This window comes from Pongo pygmaeus, chromosome 1 (genome assembly GCF_028885625.2).
Source record: "Pongo pygmaeus isolate AG05252 chromosome 1, NHGRI_mPonPyg2-v2.0_pri, whole genome shotgun sequence".
Lineage (NCBI taxonomy): Eukaryota > Metazoa > Chordata > Mammalia > Primates > Hominidae > Pongo > Pongo pygmaeus.
In genome coordinates this window covers 109,477,077-109,499,848 of record NC_072373.2, presented here as the reverse complement: position 1 = coordinate 109,499,848, position 22,772 = coordinate 109,477,077, and the positions used below count along the sequence as shown (strand labels likewise).

The 22,772-nt window shown below is 36.7% G+C and overlaps 1 protein-coding gene across 1 annotated transcript; it reads right to left on the bottom strand.

The window, feature by feature from the left end:
- Positions 1–256: 256 nt before the first annotated feature.
- On the bottom strand, positions 257–21,553 carry SEC22B (SEC22 homolog B, vesicle trafficking protein). The gene is made up of 5 exons (XM_054495299.2): positions 21,311–21,553; positions 13,903–14,012; positions 8,268–8,428; positions 5,439–5,585; positions 257–2,245 (listed from the first exon to the last, which is right to left on the bottom strand). The coding sequence occupies exons 1-5, from the start codon at positions 21,383–21,385 to the stop codon at positions 2,091–2,093; spliced, it is 648 nt and encodes a 215-aa protein (XP_054351274.1). The 5' UTR covers positions 21,386–21,553; the 3' UTR covers positions 257–2,090.
- Between the last annotated feature and the right edge of the window lie 1,219 nt (positions 21,554–22,772).

Genomic DNA, 22,772 nt, shown 5'->3' with positions numbered 1-22,772 from the left:
AGATGCCAGTTTGGTTGCTGATACATTTCATCTAGTCAGATCTTCCCACTGCCTCTTATAAAGAAAACCAGGAGCCATATTATGATATTCTTGTTCTCTAATTTTTCTGCTGCCCTGATCTTAAACCACTTTCTTCTTCCTTTAACATTTACCCCCACCCCTTATTTCTTAATTAGCCCAACAAGATTAGATAGAAATGTATCTATAAAGGATATATGTATATAAATTAACTAGATAACAAAACTTCACACTGAAGTGAACATTCTAGAAGTATTTATTTCATTGCTGACCATTAGGTTGCAGCATGCAACTCTCAACAATGAGCTGCCCCTCTCCACTCCTATAGAAGCTCCAAATACTATGGTACCAGTATTTAGGTTTTCAGCCTTTCAAAGGCTTTTATTATCAACATCATCATTACTTAGGCAGGAGCCTTTTAGGGACTTAAAAAGCACTGATTATCTATAAAAAGTAACTTCATATTTCATGCACAAAATTCCCAATTGGCAGCTTTAGGTCCATAAAAGAAAGGAAAAAAATTATTCTAGTTCTATAAATTATCAGGAATAAAATAGCATTTCTCCTTGCCTTGTTATAAGGAAATAATACATTTTTCCTTACCAGGAATCAGGATAGTATCTTTGATGATTCCTCAGGGTTATAAAATTGCTTACTGGTTAAAGTTTTTGCCAAAGATATTAAGAAATAAAAAGTTCGCTCATTTTCCTGTGCAATTTAAAGAAATATTTGCAGTATGTACAGGAATTTTAAGTTATATTGTAGACCCTTGCAATAATATTTAAAAGGCCTATTTTCCCCATTAAAAAATTCTACCTCAGAAGGTAAAAGGAAATCTCCATCATCCCTGAGCAGAAAAGGAAAAAATCATGGGTACTTTAATTAGTTAATAGAAACCACTGTAAATGAGTTATCTATCTCTAGAACATTCTCAGAGAATTTACATGAACTAAAACAGGAATGAAGTGCTCTCAGAGACTTTTTTCAGGTAAATGTATTTAGTAGTTTGAGTAGTTGATCTGCAAAAACTTTAAATTTAATTAACTACATAGATGAATATTTTTTATTTTGAAATTTGAGAATGTCCTAAGAGGATGTCTACAGGACAAGAAACTACTGGGTGCAGGAAAATTTTTTAAATGTTAGCAAATTGTGGCAAGAGGAAAACAAACAGTGGAGAAAATTGTGGTAGAGAAAGTGAAGAAGGGGCAGAAGAAAGCTGTAATTATAACCTGGGCCTTCCTTTCTTCTCATGAAGCCAGGGGCCTCTCCATATCCTATACTTGCTCTTACACTAATACAAACCAAATGCTGCAAAATAAAAGTAATAATGACCCAAACTAATTTAAGTCTTTTGTTTAAGGAGTAAATGAGAGAAACATTTTAGCTTCTTAATCAAGGAATGCTATAATTTCAAGGCATCTTAATATAATTCACTTAACCCTAAAGCAATTGTGCAATAAGCAAATTATAAAAGGAAAACAATAAAGGTTAACTTTCTACAGGGGCCAATAGACAAGATCTGTGGAGCACAGCAATGAACCTTCACATACTGGAGTCTTGTTTAAAAGGCCATCAAAAACTCAGATTACTGAAAATCACAAATGTCACCAACAAAAGGAATGTTGATTAGAGTCAAAAAAAAAAAAAACAAAAAAAAAACACCTTCCCAAAGGACTGCCTTCTTTGAAGGAATTTCAGAATGTTGCTAGCACAGGTTGACTAAGTTAAATCTCACTGATGGCTCCATCAGAGAATGAGAATGCCCCAGCCAGTGCTGTTTTTAAAATGTACCGGGAGGGAAAAAACGAAATAACAATCTACTATTCCCTAATATATATGGCTTGGCACCCAGAGAAAGCCTCTGCCCCCAAAAGAGACTTTCTACATAGGGTTAAGCTTCATTAAATGAGGTGCAACCTTTCATTTTCAGGACATCTCTTTTCTTGCAAGGTCTCTAGAGGCAGAAGTTCCACTTGGATTCTAATACACATCTCTGTGAGCTCAGTTTCCTGAAAATATACACCTACTGGGTTCTAGGTTCTCCCTTACCAGTGACTGTATTCATTATTTCACAGCCACCAGAATCGGACATACACTATTAACATGATGAAAAATACAGCTACTGCTGCAAGTTTGGCATAAGTGGAACGCATGTTCAAGTACTTCGCATCCTGGCGGTATTTCTTGGACAGACTGGACAAATTGTTAGCCTTTGAATCCAATGCTGTCAAAGAGGAAAAAAGGAAAACATTAATTAGTCCCTGGAAGTATTTTACCAAAAGTATTAAGGCATTAAAAATAACCAAAATGAGCAGCACTGCAACAACCATGAATCTTAAATCATCATTTTTATTTTAAGGCTAACATTGCATATACTAATTAACTGATGATCCTGATCAGATTATGTCTGAATTTTTGAGGCTATATAGTAAGGTGGTTAGAAGTGCAGGTTCTGGCCTCAGACTCTTTGGTTCAGATATCACCTGTACCAGTTATGTGACACTGGTCAAGTCATGTAACCTATTTAAAACCTAGTTTCTTCATCTCTAATTGGGGATAATAACAGTAACTATGTCATAAGGTTGTATGTACATGAGATTGCCTGTAGAGTGAGCAACAATACCTGCACATGATAAATTATAATAATTATTACATGTTAATAATTATTATCTTCATAATCTTCTAATGGTCTGAATCATATTCTCTTATATTTTGAAAAACGATAATGATAATCCATGTAAAACAAACTCAGATAACCAGAAAATTCAATTAACCAAACACAGTCTTAAGCTATACTTCAATGATGACTGCTAACATTTCTAAGATTCTCCACATAGTAGAGACTACTATGAAGTTAAAGCTATCAGGCTTTATATTTCAATAGACATAGGAAAGTTGTAACTAAAATACAATAAGTACTACAAAAAAAACCCAAGTAAATCAAGCTTTTTAGTATTTTCTGGCAAGTTTTTTTACCCTCAAGGACATTTGTAATGTTGTTATCTTCTTATAACAGTTAACTAAACACTCAGAGAAATAGCCAGATAGACACAAGCTAGACCATATTAAAATATAGGGCATATTTTAATAATAAACACAAACTCTCCATTTGACATAATAAATTCTGATCAAACTTTTCACTTCTTTAAATTTCAGAAAAAACTATTTTGCAATCCGGTCGTTTCTTCCTTAAAGAATGCTTTTGGAATATTTGGAGTTGCTTAATAGAGACTGGTTTTGATTGGGAAACATGGCATTACTTAATAACACTGGCATGACAGCCACGTCTGAATTAGCAACTGATCACATGAGTAAGAAAAACATCTAGTCACGGAAGAAGAGTCAGGGAGTGAGAAATAACCATGACAATGCACAGGGCATCTTTTTACACAGCCTACAAGAATATACACTCCACTGGACAGGGATTTTAAATTATTGTGTTTGCTGCTATATCCTGAATGCCCAGAACAGGGCCTGGTATATAGTTAGTGCTCAATAAACATTTGCTAAATGAATCTAAATCTGCTGAGAATAACTCAGCAGAGGAACAATTATTATACCATATGAAACAAGTCATAGTTGAGAGAATTTATATATGAACGTTTTGAAATACAGGATAACATAAAGACAAAGCTATTGCTTGGAGAAGTCATTTAACAAATATTTATGTTACAGCCACCATGTGAAGTGCTGAGGATACAACAATGATCAAATTGTACATGATCCCTGCCTTTAAGGAATTTAGAGTCTTTCATGAGTGATACAAGAAAAATTCCTGTGCTAGTCTACTTTATCCCATATAGGAACTGCAAGTCTGTATGACAAAAACTTACACACTCACTCACTCAAAATTTGATATTTAAAGAGTGTGAAGAATAAATGAATAACTGCTCACTACTCAAAAAAAGGTTAAAGTTTGTAGTTCATAATAAAAGAAAACTCATTTACTAATGAATATATAGCATGGCTGAATTCAAAAATACTTATTAAGGAACCTATTTGTGACCACTTCTGTGGGGGATATATAAGAAGTATGTGAAACAGATATAAAATACATAAACACTATCTTTAAAGAGCTTACATGTCCACATTAAACACTTAGGTAATATTTAAATATCAGGTAAATATACATATACTTTTAGCCTAATTTTACCTAATTACCTACACTTTTAAAATTATATAAAGGGCTGGGTGTTGTGGCTCATGCCTGTAATCCCAGCACTTTGGGAAGCTGAAGTGGGTGGATTGCTTGAGCCCTGGAGTTTGTGACCAGCCTGAACAACATGGCAAAACCCCATCTCTACTAAGAAAATACAAAAATTAGCCAGGCGTGGTGGCACATGCCTGTAGCCCCAGCTACTCAGGAGGATAAGGTGGGAGGATCGCTTGAACCCAGGAGATGGAGGTTGCAGTGAGCCAAAATCGTGCCATTGCACTCCAGCCTGGGCAACAGAACAAGACTCTGTCTCAAAAAAAATATGAAATTATATAAAAATATTTAATTATCCAAATATGTTTGCCTACTTTAATATAAATATATGAAATATATACTTATGTTATATGGAAATATATTTAATATGGCAAGCTAGGTATTTAATAAATATATTTAAGGTAAATTAGGTAAACACACATACATGTAATATGTGCTAAAACCATTATGTTACTAAGTGCTTTAGGAGTTTAAAGTACAGAAGAGATTAATGTGATACAGGCTATAAGGATCAGAGAAGGCTTCTTTAAAGAGGCAGTTCTTATGGAGGTCTTACAGAACAGGTCCAGCATAAGGCAGAACAGACCACTAAGGATAGTAAAGAAGCTGGCGTGGCTACAGCAGAATGTTTGTGAACTAGAGAATGACAGACATTTGCATCCTCCTTATTTTCCATATGTAGAGCACAATGCCTTACAAATAACAAGCTCTCAATAACAATGGCTGACTGATGGAAAAATAAGTCAGACTGGATCTTATCTTGTAGTCCCAGATTTAAAAGTTTTTCAGAGAGGAATGCCTTGATGAAAATGGCATTTTATAAAGATTGATCTGACAGCAGTAAAGTCTCCCAAAGAGGCTACTCAAAAAACCACTGCAATAAATCGTTGACAATTTTCTCTCATCCATTTCCCTTAACTTATACAAGTGTTTCTGTATATAATTTACTTAATTTTGTGAATATCTTAGAAATAATCATTACTTCTAATATGGATGAGTCCTTTACACTGTTCCAACTCAACAAAAACTAATCATGCTAGGAAAAAAACATATCATAATGGAAGCACTGTAATGTAATGTACTTCTGGGAGATAAATTCTTAACAGTTCTAGGTAGAATCTAATAGCATAAAAGGCACTGCAACATAAGCTATCCTTGTCTATGGAATGAGAACCATTTCTTCATAAGACTCATTGCTTTTAGATACCTGAGAGTGCTTCTCCTCGTTGTAACACTTCTTCAATATTGGCCACCATGATCCTCTGCACATCTTGCAATTCAGTGTTGATGGAGCCTAGGTTTCTTCGAGCACGACTGTCAATGTAGAGCTTCTTGGTTTTCTGAATGAAGGTGTCTAGAATGATGAAGAAAACTGACCATGAACAATTTCTTTCATGGCCATCAAAGTACTGAGGCAGGAAATTAACAGTTCTGAGTTGGCCGGGCGCGGTGGCTCACACCTGTAATCCCAGCACTTTGGGAGGCCAAGGCAGGTGGATCATGAGGTCAGGAAATCGAGACCATCCTGGCTAACACAATGAAACCCCGTCTCTACTAAAAATACAAAAAGTTAGCCAGGCGTGGTGGCACACGCCTATAATCCCAGCTACTCAGGAGGCTGAGCCAGGAGAATCACTTGAACTTGGGAGGCAGAGGTTGCAGTGAGCCGAGATCACGCCACCACACTTTAGCCTGGGTGACAGAGTGAGACTCTGTCTCAAAAAAAAAAAAAAACCAAAACAGTTCTGAATTTATTCCTGGATTTGCCACTTTCCACAGTTAACCAAACTCTTGGTTGAATATCAAAATCTAGGCTTTGATTACTTCATCTGTAAGATGTAAAGGTATAATTAGATGACCATTCAGGAGAAATGTCCTTTGAATACCTTTAAATTAGAAGTATTTGCTATCTAAGGCTGCTATCAGAATCCTTAGAGAAATTAAGACCCACTATAGTAAGCCTTTCCTGAAAACAGAAACTTTCAAACAGTATTCTGAGGACCCTTAGGTTAAGTGTTACTTACCTCTACACATTCCTTAAAAGGATGCTGATAACACTCTAGCATTATTACAGCCTAACATGGCAAAAGGGTTCATGATCATTAAAAAGCTGAGAAACATTACCTTATTTTCTCTAATATACATTCCCAGTTTCATTCCATTCCTAAACCTCAGGTAAAGCAAATATGTAATAGGGACTTTTCCAAAATACCAATATAAAACTGAACTGAAGTCTCGGCCAAGCACTGTGTCTCACACATATAAATCCCAGCATTTTAGGAGGCCGAGATGGGTGGATCACTTGAGGCCAGGAATTCGAGACCAGCCTGGCCAACAAGGCAAAACTCCCGTCACTACCAAAAATACTGAAATTAGCTAGCTGGGCATGGCGGTGTGCGCCTCTAGTCCCAGCTATTTAGGAGGCTGAGGCACAAGAATCACTTGAACCTAGTAGGCAGAGGTTGCAGTGAGCCAAAATCATGCCACTTCACTACAGCCTGGGCAATAGAGCGAGACTCTGTCTCTAAGTAAACAAACAAATAAATAAAAACTGAAGTCTCATCCATCTTTTGCTCATATCAGCATTTCTCAAAACTATAGGAAGAACGACTTATTATTAAAGATTTTCAACTTTCGGCAAAAATCTTAATTTAAGTGTGCTGTACCCCTTTCATTTGCCTCTTTAGATCTCCTCTCTGCCCTCCTGCACCTTGCTTTCTGCACTGGGAAGCTGACTTGGATGAAGTGCCTCAATAGACTCCTTGCCCTGTGCCAGTTAGGTTCAGGCAATGAAGAAGCCCCAACAGTAGGGAAGAAGGAGAACAGACAGTGAGTGATGTCCGGGTATTTATTCCCCTGGCTTCTTTCAGAGAAGGAAATAACCTTCTTCTGGAAGTATCCCTCTACCAAAAGTTACGCTCCTCTCAAGTTGGCCTTCTCTAGAAATTTTCTCCTTTTCAGTTTCAGAAACTGCGCCTCCCCCCCTTATACATTCAGGCCTAGGGATGGTAACAACCAGTATGCTACTGGTCAGAGGTTACTGTGCCTTACAATTCTCCTACAGCCTAGTCATATCTTTGTATGTAATCCCTTAAGCTAATTTGGGTGTGCCATCTATTTCCTGTATGACCCTGATACATTTGTCTTATTTTTGAGGGAGGTTTATGGGACTATTACTGTCTATAAAAATAAAATTTGAAAAACTGGACATTATATAAAGCAGCACTTGGAGAGTATATAGTTATGAAACACTAGAGTGTTTTTCCAAAGCAAGATGACCCATTTATCTAGCAAACTTAAAACACTTCAAAAATTCTAAGCCAGTAAAACCAATTTCTCTTTTAACTAAAAATTTCAGCGATATAGCCTGATCCTACTTGCTCTCATTCCTGTACTTACTGTACTTAGGACATTTCCTTTGATCCCTTACCATCAGATACTTTACCAGGTCTGATTAGTGATTAGTCTTTCTATAATTCTTGTACAAATACAGACACCTATGCTCACTATTCCTGAATGTAGTAAATATTATACCCCAATACCATGAGTACCATGTATCTTCTATTTCTTTGTTATGTTTTGTTTTTTAATTAGAGGATCTTATTCTACTAAAAGAAACAAAACATCATTCTTTCTGATTTCCCAATTCTGATCTCCATAAAATGAGCCTTATTGTGAGTGTGAGTCTGTGGACTGGGGTAAAGAAGAACTCAGCCATTATATGCCAATCAAGTAGATCTTTAGGCACAGTTCTTGTCACATGTGACTCTAATGAAGAATCAAACCAAATAACAGAAAGGGCAAAAGGCAACAATTTCTATGGGGGAAAGATCAAAAGACTAGAGAAAATTACTTTTCAGAACAAAGCCTTAGTCACTCAAAAAGATAAAAAGAAGTGGAATGGAAAAGGAAGCAGAAGCTAAAACTTCAGCAAGTAAACATCAGAAAAAATGTATAAATATTATATCAGTGTAACAAATAGCTTCTCCATATTGTTTGCTCCCTTGATAGACAGAAGTGAGGGGCAAAAACTTACCAAATTCAATAAAGGAATAGGGTCGGGACACAGTGGGCACCTTCTTCCCATGCTGTTCATCAAATTCTGAGTGCAAATCTTCTAGGTAGGCAAAAGCCAACTTCTTAGGGAAGGCAGCTTCACATAAAACCAAATAACACACCCCCTGCTCAATAATGTAGCTGGTGAGACATAAAAAGCAAGACAAAGTTGTCTGTAAATAGTACTGACAACAGGTTAAAGCAGAATCTCTGTACCATGCAAACTTTTTAAAAAATCTAGCCTAAACACTTTGAGGCTGGCTAAATGAGAGTCAATTTAAAACTGCAAATCCTTGGAATCAGAAAGCAAACATCTTCCCATTATTAGATGTATATTCTTTTTTTTGGTTTTGGTTTTTTTTTTTTTTTTGAGACGGAGTCTCGCTCTGTCCCCTGGGCTGGAGTACGGTGGCATGATCTCGGCTCACTGCAACCTCCGCCTCCCGGGTTCAAGCCATTCTCCTGCCTCAGCCTCCTGAGCAGCTGGGAATACAGGCGTGTGCCACTATGCCCAGCTAATTTTTGTATTTTTAGTAGAGATGGGGTTTCACCATGTTGGTTGGCCAGGATGGTCTTGATCTCTTGACCTCGTGATCCGCCCGCCTCGGCCCCCCAAAGTGCTGGGATTACAGGCGTGAGCCACCGTGCCCAGCCTATTAGCCGTATATTCTAAAAGGAGTATTTAGACATATTTATTATAGTTTTTCATCCATTAGATAATTTTCTTTTTTTTTTTTTTTTTTTTTGAGACAGGGTCTCTTTCCATCACCCAGATTACCCAGGCTGGAATGCAGTGGCATGATCTCAGTTACAGCAACCTCCGCCTCCCGGGTTCAGGTGATTCTCATGCCTCAGCTTCACAAATAGCTGGGATTACAGACACCCACCACCACACCCGGCTAATTTTTGTATTTTTAGTAGAGACGGGGTTTCACCATTTTGGTCAGGCTGGTCTGAAACTCGTGACCTCAATTGATCCACCCAATTCAGTCTCCCAAAGTGCTGAGATTACAGGTGTAAGCCACTGGACCCAGCCCATTACACAATTCTTCAACTAACATTTTAAACTTTTATTTTAGCTTGAGGATGTATATGTGCGGGTTTGTTACCTGGGTATATTGCATAATGCCGAGGTTTGGGGTACAAACAATCCCGTCACCCAAGTACTAAGCATACTACCCAATAGTTTTTCAACCCCTGCCCCCTCCTTCCCTCCTCCTCTAGTAAGTCCTCAGTATATTTATGTCCATGAGTGCCCAATGTTTAGCTTATAAACTTATAAATGAGAATATACAGTATTTAGTTTTCTGTTCCTGTATTAATTCACTTAGGTAATGACTTCCAGCTCCATCCATGTTGCTGTAAAGGACATGATTTCATTCCTTTTTATGACTGCATAGTATTCCATACTGTATATATACTATATTTTCTTTATCCAATCCACCACTAACATGTACCTAGGTTGATATCTTTGCTATTGTGAATAGTGCTGCAATGAACATGCAGGTGCATGATTTTTGGTAGAAAGATTTGTTTCCTTTTGGATATAAACCCATTAATGGGTTTGCTGGGTCTAATGGCAGTTCTGTTTTAAGTTCTTTGAAAAATCTCTAGACTGCTTTCCACAGTGGCTGAATTTACATTCCCATGAACAGTGTATAAGCAATTCCCTTTTCTCCACAGCCTCACCAGCATCTGTTGTTTTTGACTTTTTAATAATAGCCCTGTGACTGTTGTGAGATGGTATCTTATTGTGGTTTTGATTTGCATTTCTCCAATAATTAGTGATGTGCATTTTTTCATTAGTTTGCTAGCCTCTAGTATGTTTTGAGAAATGTCTGCTCGTGTCTTTTGTCCATTTTTTAAATGGGGTTATCTGTCTTTTGCTTAATACTTAAGACTTTTTCTTGAAAAATTCAGAATTGTGACTCCATCCACCTTTGATTCTATATGGTAAACTAGCATACACATATTTAAACTCTTTTCCAGCCACAAAGAAAAACAGTGGAACTGGAAATTTCTGTGGATAGAAATGTAAGGTTAATGACGTAATGTTTACTGGGTACAAGACTAATAAGACTCCTTAATTTACAGTCCAGGAGAACTCTGTAATCAGCTGGAAACTTTTCAACAATGGAACTGACTTTCTTTTGTGATGATGAGCGCCCATGCACTCTGGAAGGGGCTATATGATTACACATCTGAGAAATTCTTAAAAAAATGTTAGGCTACTAAGTGGTTTTCCAACTTCTTTTTAGCCATAGTATACACACACACACACACGCAAATATATTTATATATGCAATATGTATATATAACAAGAAAAACTTATATTCAGAAGGCCAATGTATATATCAGATAAAATCAGAGGTTCTTTAGTTTAAGTAGGAGTTTGCAAATATTTTCTCCCATTGTGCAAGTTGTCTCTTCACTGTGTTGTTTCCTTTGCTGTGCAGAAGCTTTTAGTTTAATACAGTCCCATTTGTCTACTTTCTTTTCTGTTGCCTGTGCTTTGAAGTCTGCCATAAAGTCTTTGCCCAGGCTCATGTCCTGAAGCATTTCCCCTATGTTTTCTTCTAGTAGTTTTATAGTTTAGGGTCTTATGCTTAAGTCTTTAACCTACTTTAAGTTGATTTTTGTATATGATGAGATAGTGATCTAGTTTCAGTCATCTGATAAGGAACTAATATCCAGAACATACAAGGAACTCAAACAACTCAACAGCAAAACCAAAAATAATTCAATTAAAAAGTAGGCAAGGAACAGAATTGACATTTCTCAAAAGACATGCAAATGGCCAAGTATACGAAAAAATGCTCAACATCACTAATCTTCAGGTAAATGTAAATAAAAACCATACGACATATTATTTCACCCCAGTTAAAATGTCTATTAAAAAGACAAAAGTCAATAAATGCTGTTGAGGATGAAGAGAAAAGAGAACTTTTATACACTATGGAAAACAGTATGGAGGTTTCTCAAAAAACTAAAAACAGAACTACCATACAATCTAGCAATCCCACTGCTGGGTATTTCTCCAAAGGAAAAAAACGCATTATGTTAAAAACTTATTTGTACCCCCATGTTTACTGCAGCACCATTCATAATATCTATGGATAGATAATCAAGAGAAATGTCCATCAAGAGAATAATGGATTTTAAAAGTGTTTTACACACACACACACACACACACACACACACACACCATGGAATACTATTCAGCCATAAAAAAGAATGAATTTCTATCATTAGCAGCAACATGGATAAATCTGGAGGACATTACGTTAAGTAAAATCAGTCATGCACAGAAAGATAAATATGGCATGTTCTCATTTATATGTAGGAGCCAAAAGAAATTTTTCAGCTCATGGAAGTAGAGAGTAGAATTGTGGGTATTAGAAGTGGGGAAAGGTAGAGAGAAGGGGAGGATGGGCAGAGGCAAGTTAATGGATAAAAAATTACAACTGGATAGGAAGAATGAGTTCTGGTGTTCTGCAGAACTGTAGGGTGAATATGGCTAGCTATAACTTACCGCATATTTTCAAAAAGCTACAAGATTTTTAATGTTCACAACACAAAGAAATGATAAATGTTTGAGGTGATGAATAAGCTAATTACTCTGATTTGATTACACATTGTACATATGTATTGAAATATCACTCTGTATCCCATAAATATGTATAATTATTACATGTCAACTGAAAATAAAAGGAAAAAATTTAAAACATAAGGAGGAGTTTAGGGGCCCAAAGCATTATATATATTCCCATCCTCGCCCTTTCTATGTGGCTCCTGAGGCATCCTAGGGCTCCATAAAGGATAAAGACTATTATATGATCTCTCAGGCCCCTTAAAATAATATTAATAATACAGCTGTCTTATTCCTTGCTTGGGCACCTGAATTAACTGGTCTCTTTGCTTTTAGTCTACGCCATCTTCTATACCGTCAGTTTTATTCCCAGAAGCTACAGATGACCATATTACCCTGCTTACAAACTCTAAGGGTTCCCTAATACCTACAAAATAAAATCATACTCCATGGTATTATATCTACAGCCTTTCAAAACAAGTGTAAGCAACATTCTATCATATATTTTAATAAACCAAATGGCGGACTGTTTTCCAACATGCTAGGTTCTTTAGATATTTGTGGACTTCTGCTTATATTGTTTTTTCTAACCGTTAATGCTCTTTTATGTACCTGGAGAAATCCTGTTCATTTTCATATGCCCAATTCTACCATAATTTTTTCTGTGAAACTTCTTTATATATACTCCCCTCCTCTGTCCCGTTTCTTCAAACTTACCCCCCACAAATGGGAATTTGTTCCTTCCTTCTCTCTGTTCCCAAAACATTTCTTAAATCTAATTTACAGCACCTTTTCACTTAAGATATTATAGTATACTTGTTTGAGTATATGTCTCTCTCTGTACTAAGAGAACAGCGTTAAAAGGTATGGACATTAAATGCAGGACTCAATATAAGGTCTGGCAAAGAATAAACCCTTAATAGCTCTTTGATGGAAATAAAGGATGATATGAAATTATGAATGTCCTAAAGGAATCAGGCAGAAGAAAATCTCTTCTCAATTCCATGAGAACTTTCCTAGGTCTTGGTTCCCTAAACCATGGTGAAAATGAGGATACTAGATATTAAGTGACTATATTTTTGGTGTTGAAAATTAGAGTTCTAGAAAATATTTCAGATATTATAAAAATTAATACTTCATAAAACATAATGTCCAACATTTTCTTAGCCAATTGCCTAGGGTTTTATTTTTGTTTTGTTGTACTTTTTACTTGTCTTTTATAGGTAGAGAATTTTTGTTTTGTTTTTTAAAAGTAAACATAGCAGCTTTCTCCCTGGCCTAAGTTATTTTACTATCTAAGTCCCTAAAATAGCAAAGAATATTTAGCTAATCCGTTTTTATTTTCCTCTGATACTCTTGTACTCTTTTCCTTTTTAATCCTTCCTATTTTGTCAGCTTCAAACTTGGCATGTATTAAACATTAAATACCAATTATTTGTAGATAATTTAAAATCCAATAATGTTCCTTTGAGTCCTCTATCAGCTGTATCATTGTTTATAACCACTGATTAAGATGCTCTTATCTTTTATAATTTTTTTTCAAAATAATAATAACTAATAATTATTGACTCTTCCCATGTGTGTCAGACAAGATGCTAAATAATACACATGGATTCCCTCACAATCCTCTCAAACCTCCTATGTTTATTTTCACTACTTTATAGAGGAAACTGAGGCTTAGAGAAGTTATGTGAGCTGCTCAAAGTTACACTGTTAGGAAATGTTTGAGCAAGGGTACTAACCTACACATATCTGGCTCCAAGACAGTCCTAAAGCAAGAAGTTATCTATTATTGCATGATGGGCACAGCATTCATTAGACACATGTTAACAGGTTAAATTACTGTAAGCATGCTGAAAAAACAAACAAGATGTCCGTTTGTAGAATTAGAGCCAGAGAAGTTGCTCCTCCCAAAAGACTACATTTTTAAGTAATCTTTACTTTTATAAAATTATTATTTTTATCAGGCATTCTGTTACTGTATTTCACACTTAAATGATCATAAAGAAATCAAGATTACACTCACTGAAAAGTCATGGCTCCTGCTTCCAAGGTACATCTGGTAGGGGACTGTTCATTCAACTTTCGAAAGAGTTGCTTAGCCTGACTCTGATACTGTTGAAGGTCCCGGCCAGACTGAAAGAAGACATCTTCATTTAAGAATTTTCCACAAAAAGCTGTATCAATTAGTGAGAAGCATCATATTATGAGGACACTCTGAATGAGGTCGTTCATTTACAGGTAAGTAAAATTCATTTTAACAAAAGAAAGACAACCTACTTTCAGAGTACAGAGGAAGACCTAACCCCTACTTCTTCAAGATGATTGCATTAGTTATTTGCTAAGAAGCAAAAGCATATACCTCAAATACACTTAAAGCACTCTTAACTTTCAATCCAGTGTTCTTTCCACTATTAGGACAGTACTCTCCTCCTAACCCATTTCATTTGCAGTTATTGGCACAGAACTACACAGCATGTGCTATACTCAGGGGAATATCCTAGGAACAAGATTGATGAATTTCATTTTTATGTTGGAATATCCAGAAGAACCTTCCACAAGTGTTACAGTTTTTAGCATTTAAACAAAACTAAATGTGTGTACTCATGACTGCAAATTATTATGAACACTTTGACTGCAATTAGGTAAAAATGACCAAGAGTAAAGACAAAGATTAGGACGTCAGGTACCCTTTACTGAATAAATCTATTTGGTTCCCAAGTTTGAACAGCAAAAGTTTGAATATCGAGGGATATATGCAGACAAAAATGAAAATAATAGCATTCAGACGTTATAATTACAGGTAATATTTTCCTGAACAATTTCTAACTGCTTTTACAATTATTTCTGTTAAAAAGAGGGGGCAAATCTACTGGGAAAAACAGCAGTGTCATTTCAAAAGAAGAAAACCATGCATCACCAATCTACTAGATCCAACAGGGAAAGGAAGTGCCTGAAGAATGGGAAGCAAATAGACACTGTTTTTCCATCCACATGTGGGGTAGGGGAGCTTTCTGCCAGCTACCCAGCTATAGTCTGAATGTTTGCTGGTATCCCCCACAAAATTCATGTTGAAATCGTAACCCCCCAAAGTGATGGTATTAAGAATTGGGACCTTTGGGAGGTGACTAAGTCATGAGGGTAGAGCCCTCATGAATGCGATTAGTACCTTTATAAAAGAGACCCCAGAGGGCTAGCTTGCTCCATCCACCATGTGAGGAACAGTCAGAAGGTGACATCTATGAACCAGGAATAGGCCCTCAATAGTCACCAAATCTGCTGGTGCTTGATCTTCACCTTGCAGAACTAGAAAATCAATTTCTGTTGTTTATAAGCCACCCAGTTTCTGGTATTTTGTTATAGTAACCCAGACTAGGACACTGCCATGTGAGGCAAAGAAATAATCCTATTTTGGAATTATTTATTTTACATAGAAAGAATAGCCTCTCTTTGGCAGATGTTTAATAACTAAATATTTAAGTAGAAAAGTATTTATGCTAGGGTCTCCCAGGATCTGAGGTCTAACTTTGATAAAGTACAAAGTGATGTCTTAAAATTGTAGATAGTGTACTGCTAAGCTAATAGTAAAAACAAGGAAGGAATAATAAAATGATAAAGTGGCAGATCAGCAAATGTACAATTACAGGATAATAAGATCCTAAGCTATATGTAAAAATGGTGAACTGGAAATTTCAATATGAATAAGAAGGTGAATAAGCATGAGGTGAACCAGGGGAGATAGGCAGAGTCCAGTCGAGGTATTAGTTTGTAGATTTATCTTGTTTAATACCACTGTTACGGCAATTATTTGTTTTATTGACATATATTTGTTATATATTTGAGAAATAGTTCTATATTAACATAAGTATGTCTGTCTGTATGTATAGTTTTATATATTAAACAGTACTTTATAATAATTACATCAAAATTATCATATTAAACAGTACTACTAATATATGGTCAGCCAATAAGAGTGAATACTGTCATATGCTTTTAGCCAATAAGAACTAGTGCACAATATTCTATTTTCCTAAATTTGAATGGTACTTACCAATCTTTTTGTTTCCCCAGTGCCATTCTGAAGAGATCTGAACCCACAAGAGTAGATAAAAGGGATGCAAGTAATGTTGGGAATGCTACTCAAGTGCCAAGAAAGAATATCAACATAGATCTGTGATTTTCAACCTTGGCTTCACAATAGAATCATTTGGGGAAATCTCAAAAACAAAACTACTTATGCCCAGTCTCCACCACCAAACCAATTAAGTCAGCATCTTGGAGGTGGGGCTGTGACATCGGTATTTTTTACATAACTGCAACCACAGGTGTTAAATATATGTTCTTTGCTAAAGGCAGGTGAGAATCTTAAAAGGACTAGTTGAAGAAACATGGAAAAAATTGCCACTCAGATTGGTACAAATCCTTTGACTTTACAAGAGGCACTGTAAACATCACTGTAACATGACAGAAAGACTAACAACTGTATCAACTATAAGAAACTGGCCAAAAGCATTCTACAATTTCAGGAATTTGCAAACAGCAATGTAAAGACTGCCAATATACAACACTGGGGATGTATTTATAGGGATTATGGCATGCCAACCAACATCTTACCATGCTGGTTCAGTTAGCATTACCATCCTTGAGAACACAATGCTAGCACAATCTTTATGGTTAAATAATAATCTTTCTGGCATATTCATATAATGGAATACTATGCAGCCATTAAAACAACGCTGTATAGAGTTTAATGATATGAGAAAATATTCATTAAACAATGTTAAGTGGAAAAAATTAGGTGAAACAGTCTTATGGTATTACCTATTATTTAATGTTATACACACATACATATGTTTAAGGTCATCCACCAAAATGGATATAATTTGAGTACAGATTATAGTTAATAAACACTGTTAACATTTTGGTCATTTTGCTTTTATGTATTTACTCAACTTTCTATAATATGCACAAATTAATTTCGTAATGTGAAAAATCATTCATTCATTACTTATTTGCATCCAGTGTATCGATTATGTGCAATTCTAATCTGTGAACCCTTAAGAAAGACAAGATGAGGCTGGGTATGGGGGTTCACGCCTGTAATCCCAGTACTTTGGGAGGCCAAGGCAGGTGGATCACGAGGTCAGGAGTTCAAGACCAGACTGGCCAAGATGCTGAAACCCCATCTCAACTAAAAATACAAAAATTAGCTGGGTAGGGTGGCAGGCGCCTGTAATCTCAGCTACTCGGGAGGCTGAAGCAGGAGAATCGTTTGAACCTAGGGAGCGGAGTTTGCAGTGAGCTGAGATCACACCACTGCACTCTAGCCTGGGCAACAAGAGTGAGACTGCATCTCAAAAAAAAAAAAAAGAAAGAAAGGCAAGATGGAATTAGAAAAGATTCTTCAGAAATGATCAAATGAAATTATTAAGTGTTCACTTTCTGCCAGCCACTGTTCTGAACACTTTACATTATTTAACTCGTTTAATCTTCATGAGGTGATTAGAATTATTATGTCAGTTTTTTACTTGAGAAGTCAAACTTTTTAGCCTCTAAGCTAAAAAGGGAGGAACTAGGATCTGAATGCAGGCAATCTGGCCCTGGAGCCCCTACTCCTAAGCATTATGCTACCCTAACTCTATAATTGAAATTGTTTCAATAGTAGATCCACCTTTTAGGTGAAGTCTTACTATGTAATTCTAACTCATCGGAAACGCTCAAGAAACCGTGGGGCAGCTCTGATCTAGATCTCACAAAACAACATAACCACTGTTTTACATACTGACCTTTAGTTTGCTTTCAAGATCAAAGTCACAAAGGGCCCACAGTTAGCCAGTCCACCTAAAAATATTTAGATGCCCTCATTCTGTTTTCTACCAGTCCACCTAAAAATATTTAGATGTCCTCATTCTGTTTTCTACTTCATCTAGAAAAGATTAATGAAATTTGTATATGATATAATTATGAGATATCTATTAGTAATCCAATAATGCAGTGGATCAGAATAACTGAAAAAACTGTGAAACAAATTTGAGGTTATCCAACAGCAAATGTAGGATTTGGATCTATATATTACAAAAGATAGAAGGTAGTAACTTGACTCACAACCACAATACTTTTCATTGCTGTCACCTAAGACTGCTGAACAACTAGTTGTATCAAATAACAACTTTTGCCTTCATAGCTCTTATCATTTTTAAATATCCACTGAACTCAGCTGGTCAAAGACCAACAGCACCAAGAACCAACCACTTTCCTCTAAAAGCAATTACAGTAACTGGATTAATCAACCCTCAGTGATTGAGAGCGTGAGACAATTTAACTGTACAACATGTTATCTGCTTTCTTGGAGCTTCCTGCTGCCTATTTGGTTAGATCTAACACTTTCTTCAAGTCTGGACTGCCCTTCACGATGCCAGAGGAAAATGAAAGAAAATACAATTATTTTGAGGCAGAACAGAAAGGTAGATAAAGAAATTGCAAAAATCCTAAAAGGAGAAACATGCCATAAAAGGAATGAAGAAAAAAGATAAACAGGGTATCAGTTAGGGAGTCCACATGTGAGAAGAAAAGCTCATCTCTCTTCCTGCCCTAAGTCTAAATTTTCAGTTAAACACAGAGGAAACACCCTGTATAAAATACCCTGTCTACATTATTTTGTGACTTTTACTCTCTATTGTATTATCTGAATAACTGTCCATCTTCGGTAATACAGCAGCTTGTACAGGAACCTAGTAAATACCTAAAATATGATATCTATTATCAGTGTAAATACTGAAAGTACACTGATAAGAAAACAAAAACAAACAAAAATGAAAATACATTGAATTATCTGGCCTGGACAATTAAGGTGATTAAATATAAAACTGTTTGGTTGAGATATCTGTTTATTAAAAAGTTATTCCTGGACTCCTAAGAGGTAAGACATCATTAAAAGGCCTTAGAACAAGGCAGTAAAGTACAGTGGTTAGGCACTAAAGTACAGTGGTTATTAAGTTTTTGTCTAAGTCGACAAAAACTTAATAAAAACCACTGGGTCTCAATTGGGGTGATTTTTGCCCCCATGGGACATTTAGCAATGTCTAGAAATATTTTTGTCATCATACAAACAAAGTGGGGAAGGGCGGTTGTACTACTGGCATCTAGAGGGTAGACGCCAGGAATATTGCTGGACCTCCTACACAATATACAGGACAGTCCCCAAGAACAAAGAATTATCCATCCCCAAGTGTCAACAGTGCCAAGGTGAAAAACCCTGATGAAAAATTTCATTATGCCACTTATTAGCTGTGAATTTAGGCAAGTGATCTATCCTCTCTAAGCCTCAGAGCTTCCTCATCTATAACTGGAGATTTTAATAGTACCTGTTCTAATATGGTAGTATGAGGATTAAATTTAAAAAATGAACTTAATAGGCTTAGCACAATGTTTGGTATGTAGTAGGCGCTTTTATAAATGTTCTGTATACTATTAAAATAGTAAAAGTAAGCCTAAGATTCAGATCTTTACAGACATTAAAAGTTTAGGCAAACTTTATTATTCAAAGTCAAAATTCCTAAAGGAAAATACTATGGCACTACAATCACAAAAATATTTGTGTATAAAATTTCTTTCCTTGTCAATTAAACAAAGCAACCTATCTTGATAAACCAATACGAAATCAATACCAAATTTAGAATTAAAAAACAATAAATCAATTAATTTTTCAATAAAGTATCACGACAGAGAGTAGCGGCCACTAATATTAAGTAGACTTTCAAGTTCACTTTGTATTCTTTGCCAACACTGGAATTCAATGCAATAGTTTAAAAACTGACCAGATTTCATCCCCCCTACCCCCCAACACACGGCCACCCACTGTAGGAAAATTAGTCAAACTACACATCCTTCAAGGATATTTCCCTGCACTACCTACTTTGTTCAAATCATATTCCTAGGTTCATTTGAACAATTACACTCCTTCTGCAGGATGGCCCTAGAATATTCCTGAAAAACATTTCACATTAGCAAATCAGGGTGTGTTAAATTGTTCACAGTTTATTTCAAAGATTAGACTTTGTTTTTATGTAATGAATAGAATATATTTCACTTAGCATGATCTGCAACTATATTATCTGTATCACCACTCTCCTAAAAGTGAAAGTAACTATATTTCCAAAGCAAACCTAAAAAGGCATATAACCAAATAGAATAGTTCCTTACTACTGGATCCTACTGTTACCTTAATGTCATACCTTCTGGAAAGACTTTCCTGATTTCCTAAAACCAACTTAGATATATTTTCCATGTTCAAGCACAAAACCCTCTTCCTTCTCCTTAGCAGTTAAACTACATTTTAATAGTTTCTTGGTTATGTCATTTTTCCACTACACTGTAAGCTCCACAAAGGTAGAGACTGTGTACTCTAACCCCCTGCATTAACACTATGCCTGGCACATTTGATGTGCTCAGTAAAAATTTTTTGCATTAATATATGAATGAAAAGTCCAACAGAAGAAATGTGCAAACTATTTTTTCTATATCTCATCTTTTTTTAAGGCTCAAGGTTTTACTTAGACTGTATGAAAAAGTAAAATAAAATTGATTACTCTAAACAAATTACATAAATTCCATTCTCAGCTTTGCCTTCAGAACCTCCCAAGCTTGCTCCAGAAACTTGTCTTACTTCAGAAATTTCCACTGTGTTTCTAAAACACAAAACAGCTTTCTTTTAAGACACCTGGAGTTATTGCTGTTTTTAATCAATTCAGTATACTTTTGAGCACCTACTAGCATAAAGCAGCTATTGTAAAAGGTATGGATAACACAGAGATGATTTAAGACCCATCGTTTGCCGGCTAGGAAACTCAAGTTATTGAAAGACAAAGAAAAAAATAAGTTACAATGTATTGCAGGAATGTGGTACGGCGTATTGGAGAAGGTGGGAACTGGGGATAATCCTGAAAGAATGTGCTGTACTGAACTTTAACAGGTGCTTTTATGTGGCAATATTACCTCACCCACTTTCAAAAGATGTCAGCAAGCTAGGTCAAGGATCAGGGGCTACGTTATAGAGTTGAAGAACTTGGCTGATTTTTTCCCAGGATTTATCCGTCAGCAGTCCTATTAGCAGCATAAAATTAGAAATCCTGAATTTTAACAAAGTCCCTAAAGAGTCAAAGAACACTGGGTGATCACAATCAACCAAAGCTATCACTTCTCCAGAGCGTTTTTCTAAAGAGAAACAGCTAACACAAAAAACTAAACTCCTCCTTCAGGGAAGATTTCCTCTCGCCGGTAGTCTCTCCTACACCAAAAGATAAAAGCGCACTTCAGAGAGATCGGGAGTGCCCGGGAAGTCACAAAGGTCTCCCGGTCCTAGGAAGGAATCCGATGCTGAGGGCAAAGCGCTCTGGCAGAGACTTGGGCTCGCGGGTCGTGAGTAAGCAGCTCACCTGTTCGTCCTCCTGCATCGAGGCGGCCAGCGGGAGCCCGTCCGCCACTCGGGCGATCATTGTTAGCAACACCATCTTCACAAACTACAGGGATCCAACACTGGCCCGGAAGGCCGTTGGCGTCGTCCTCACTTCCTCCGCCCCGACAACAGTTATACCCTATGTCTCAGTTACCGGAGATCCAGCTGCTTGCGTCTCCGCTTCCCGCTGAGGTGGCCGGAAACAGCGCAAGAGCTTTCCACTACCGGTCCCCAGAATTGGCTTCCCTCAGAGAACCACAGCTATCAGAACACTGGTTCCGCGATCTGCCTTCCACCTTCTTAACTTCCAAGGTCTGGCCGGGTTTTCTGAATTTGAGGCTTCGAATAAGCCTCACCCTTTGAGGGAGCATTGCACCCAAGCTGCAACAGAATTTTCTAGTTCCTGAAACTAAGTCTTGGGAGAGAGCTGGGAAGAAGGGTGGGAGTTAATGGGTACTCCCTATTAACCATTAACCGTTAACCATGAAGGGTATGTAAAAAAAGGAAAACCCTGAAAATTAGGCTATTTTCATATTTATTTTTTTCTGTTTTCTATGTTATATATTCTATAAAATTTTCTATATTTATATATTTCTAGACAAAGATTTTTGTCTATTTTTGCTTGTTTGTTTATACGGTATCCCCACCAGGCTCCTTAAACAGTTTATGGTAAGAAGTCAATAAATATGTGTTGTATGTGTGAATAAATGAACAAGTACAGGACATCTTGTACCACCTAGGTCAGTCACCTACAAAAAGCTAGGATCAGGCCGGGCTTGGTGTCTCACGCCTGTAATCCGAGCACTTTGGGAGGCCGAGGCGGGCGGATCACGAGGTCAGGAGATCGAGACCATCCTGGCTAACATGGTAAAACCACGTCTCCACTAAAAAAAACAAAAAAAGTAGCCGGGCGCGGTGGCGGACGCCTGTGGTCCCAGCTACTCGGGAGGTTGAGGCAGAATGGCGTGAACCCGGGAGGCGGAGCTTGCAGTGAACCGAGGTTGCGCCACTGTACTCCAGCCCCGGCGACAGAGCGACACTCTGTCTCAAAAAAAAAAAAACAAAAAAAACTAGGATCTCTGATATATCTAGGTGTTCCCATCTCTTTGTTCTTTGGTATCCCCATCTCTAAAGTGGGGATATTATCGGCCTTTCAAGGTTTTAATGAATATTAGATGAGAAAATCTAGGTGCAAGGGTTTCATAAGCTAAAAAAAGAATTATACAAATGCTTTTATTTATCATTGTTTAATAATGACTGCTCTTTACTAAGTGCTTACAGTTAGTTCTCGCATTAATAGAAACACTGTTAAATATGTTCTAGGTATTAGTTAAGCAACCCAGTAAGCTTGTTTAGTATTATATCTCCACTTTGTAGTTGAGAGGAGAGCCTCAGAGAGCTAGCAGTGATGGGAACAGGATTTGAGCTCAGGTTCAACTTCA

Bases quoted from the DNA above. Each gene is read 5' to 3' on its own strand.
- SEC22B (XM_054495299.2), bottom strand. From the start codon at position 21,385: ATGGTGTTGCTAACAATGATCGCCCGAGTGGCGGACGGGCTCCCGCTG. The intron at 14,013-21,310 runs GTGAGCTGCTTA...GTCTTCTTTCAG, and splicing joins CGATGCAGGAGGACGAACAG to TCTGGCCGGGACCTTCAACA. The intron at 8,429-13,902 runs GTGAGTGTAATC...ATGTCTCACCAG, and splicing joins GCAGGAGCCATGACTTTTCA to CTACATTATTGAGCAGGGGG.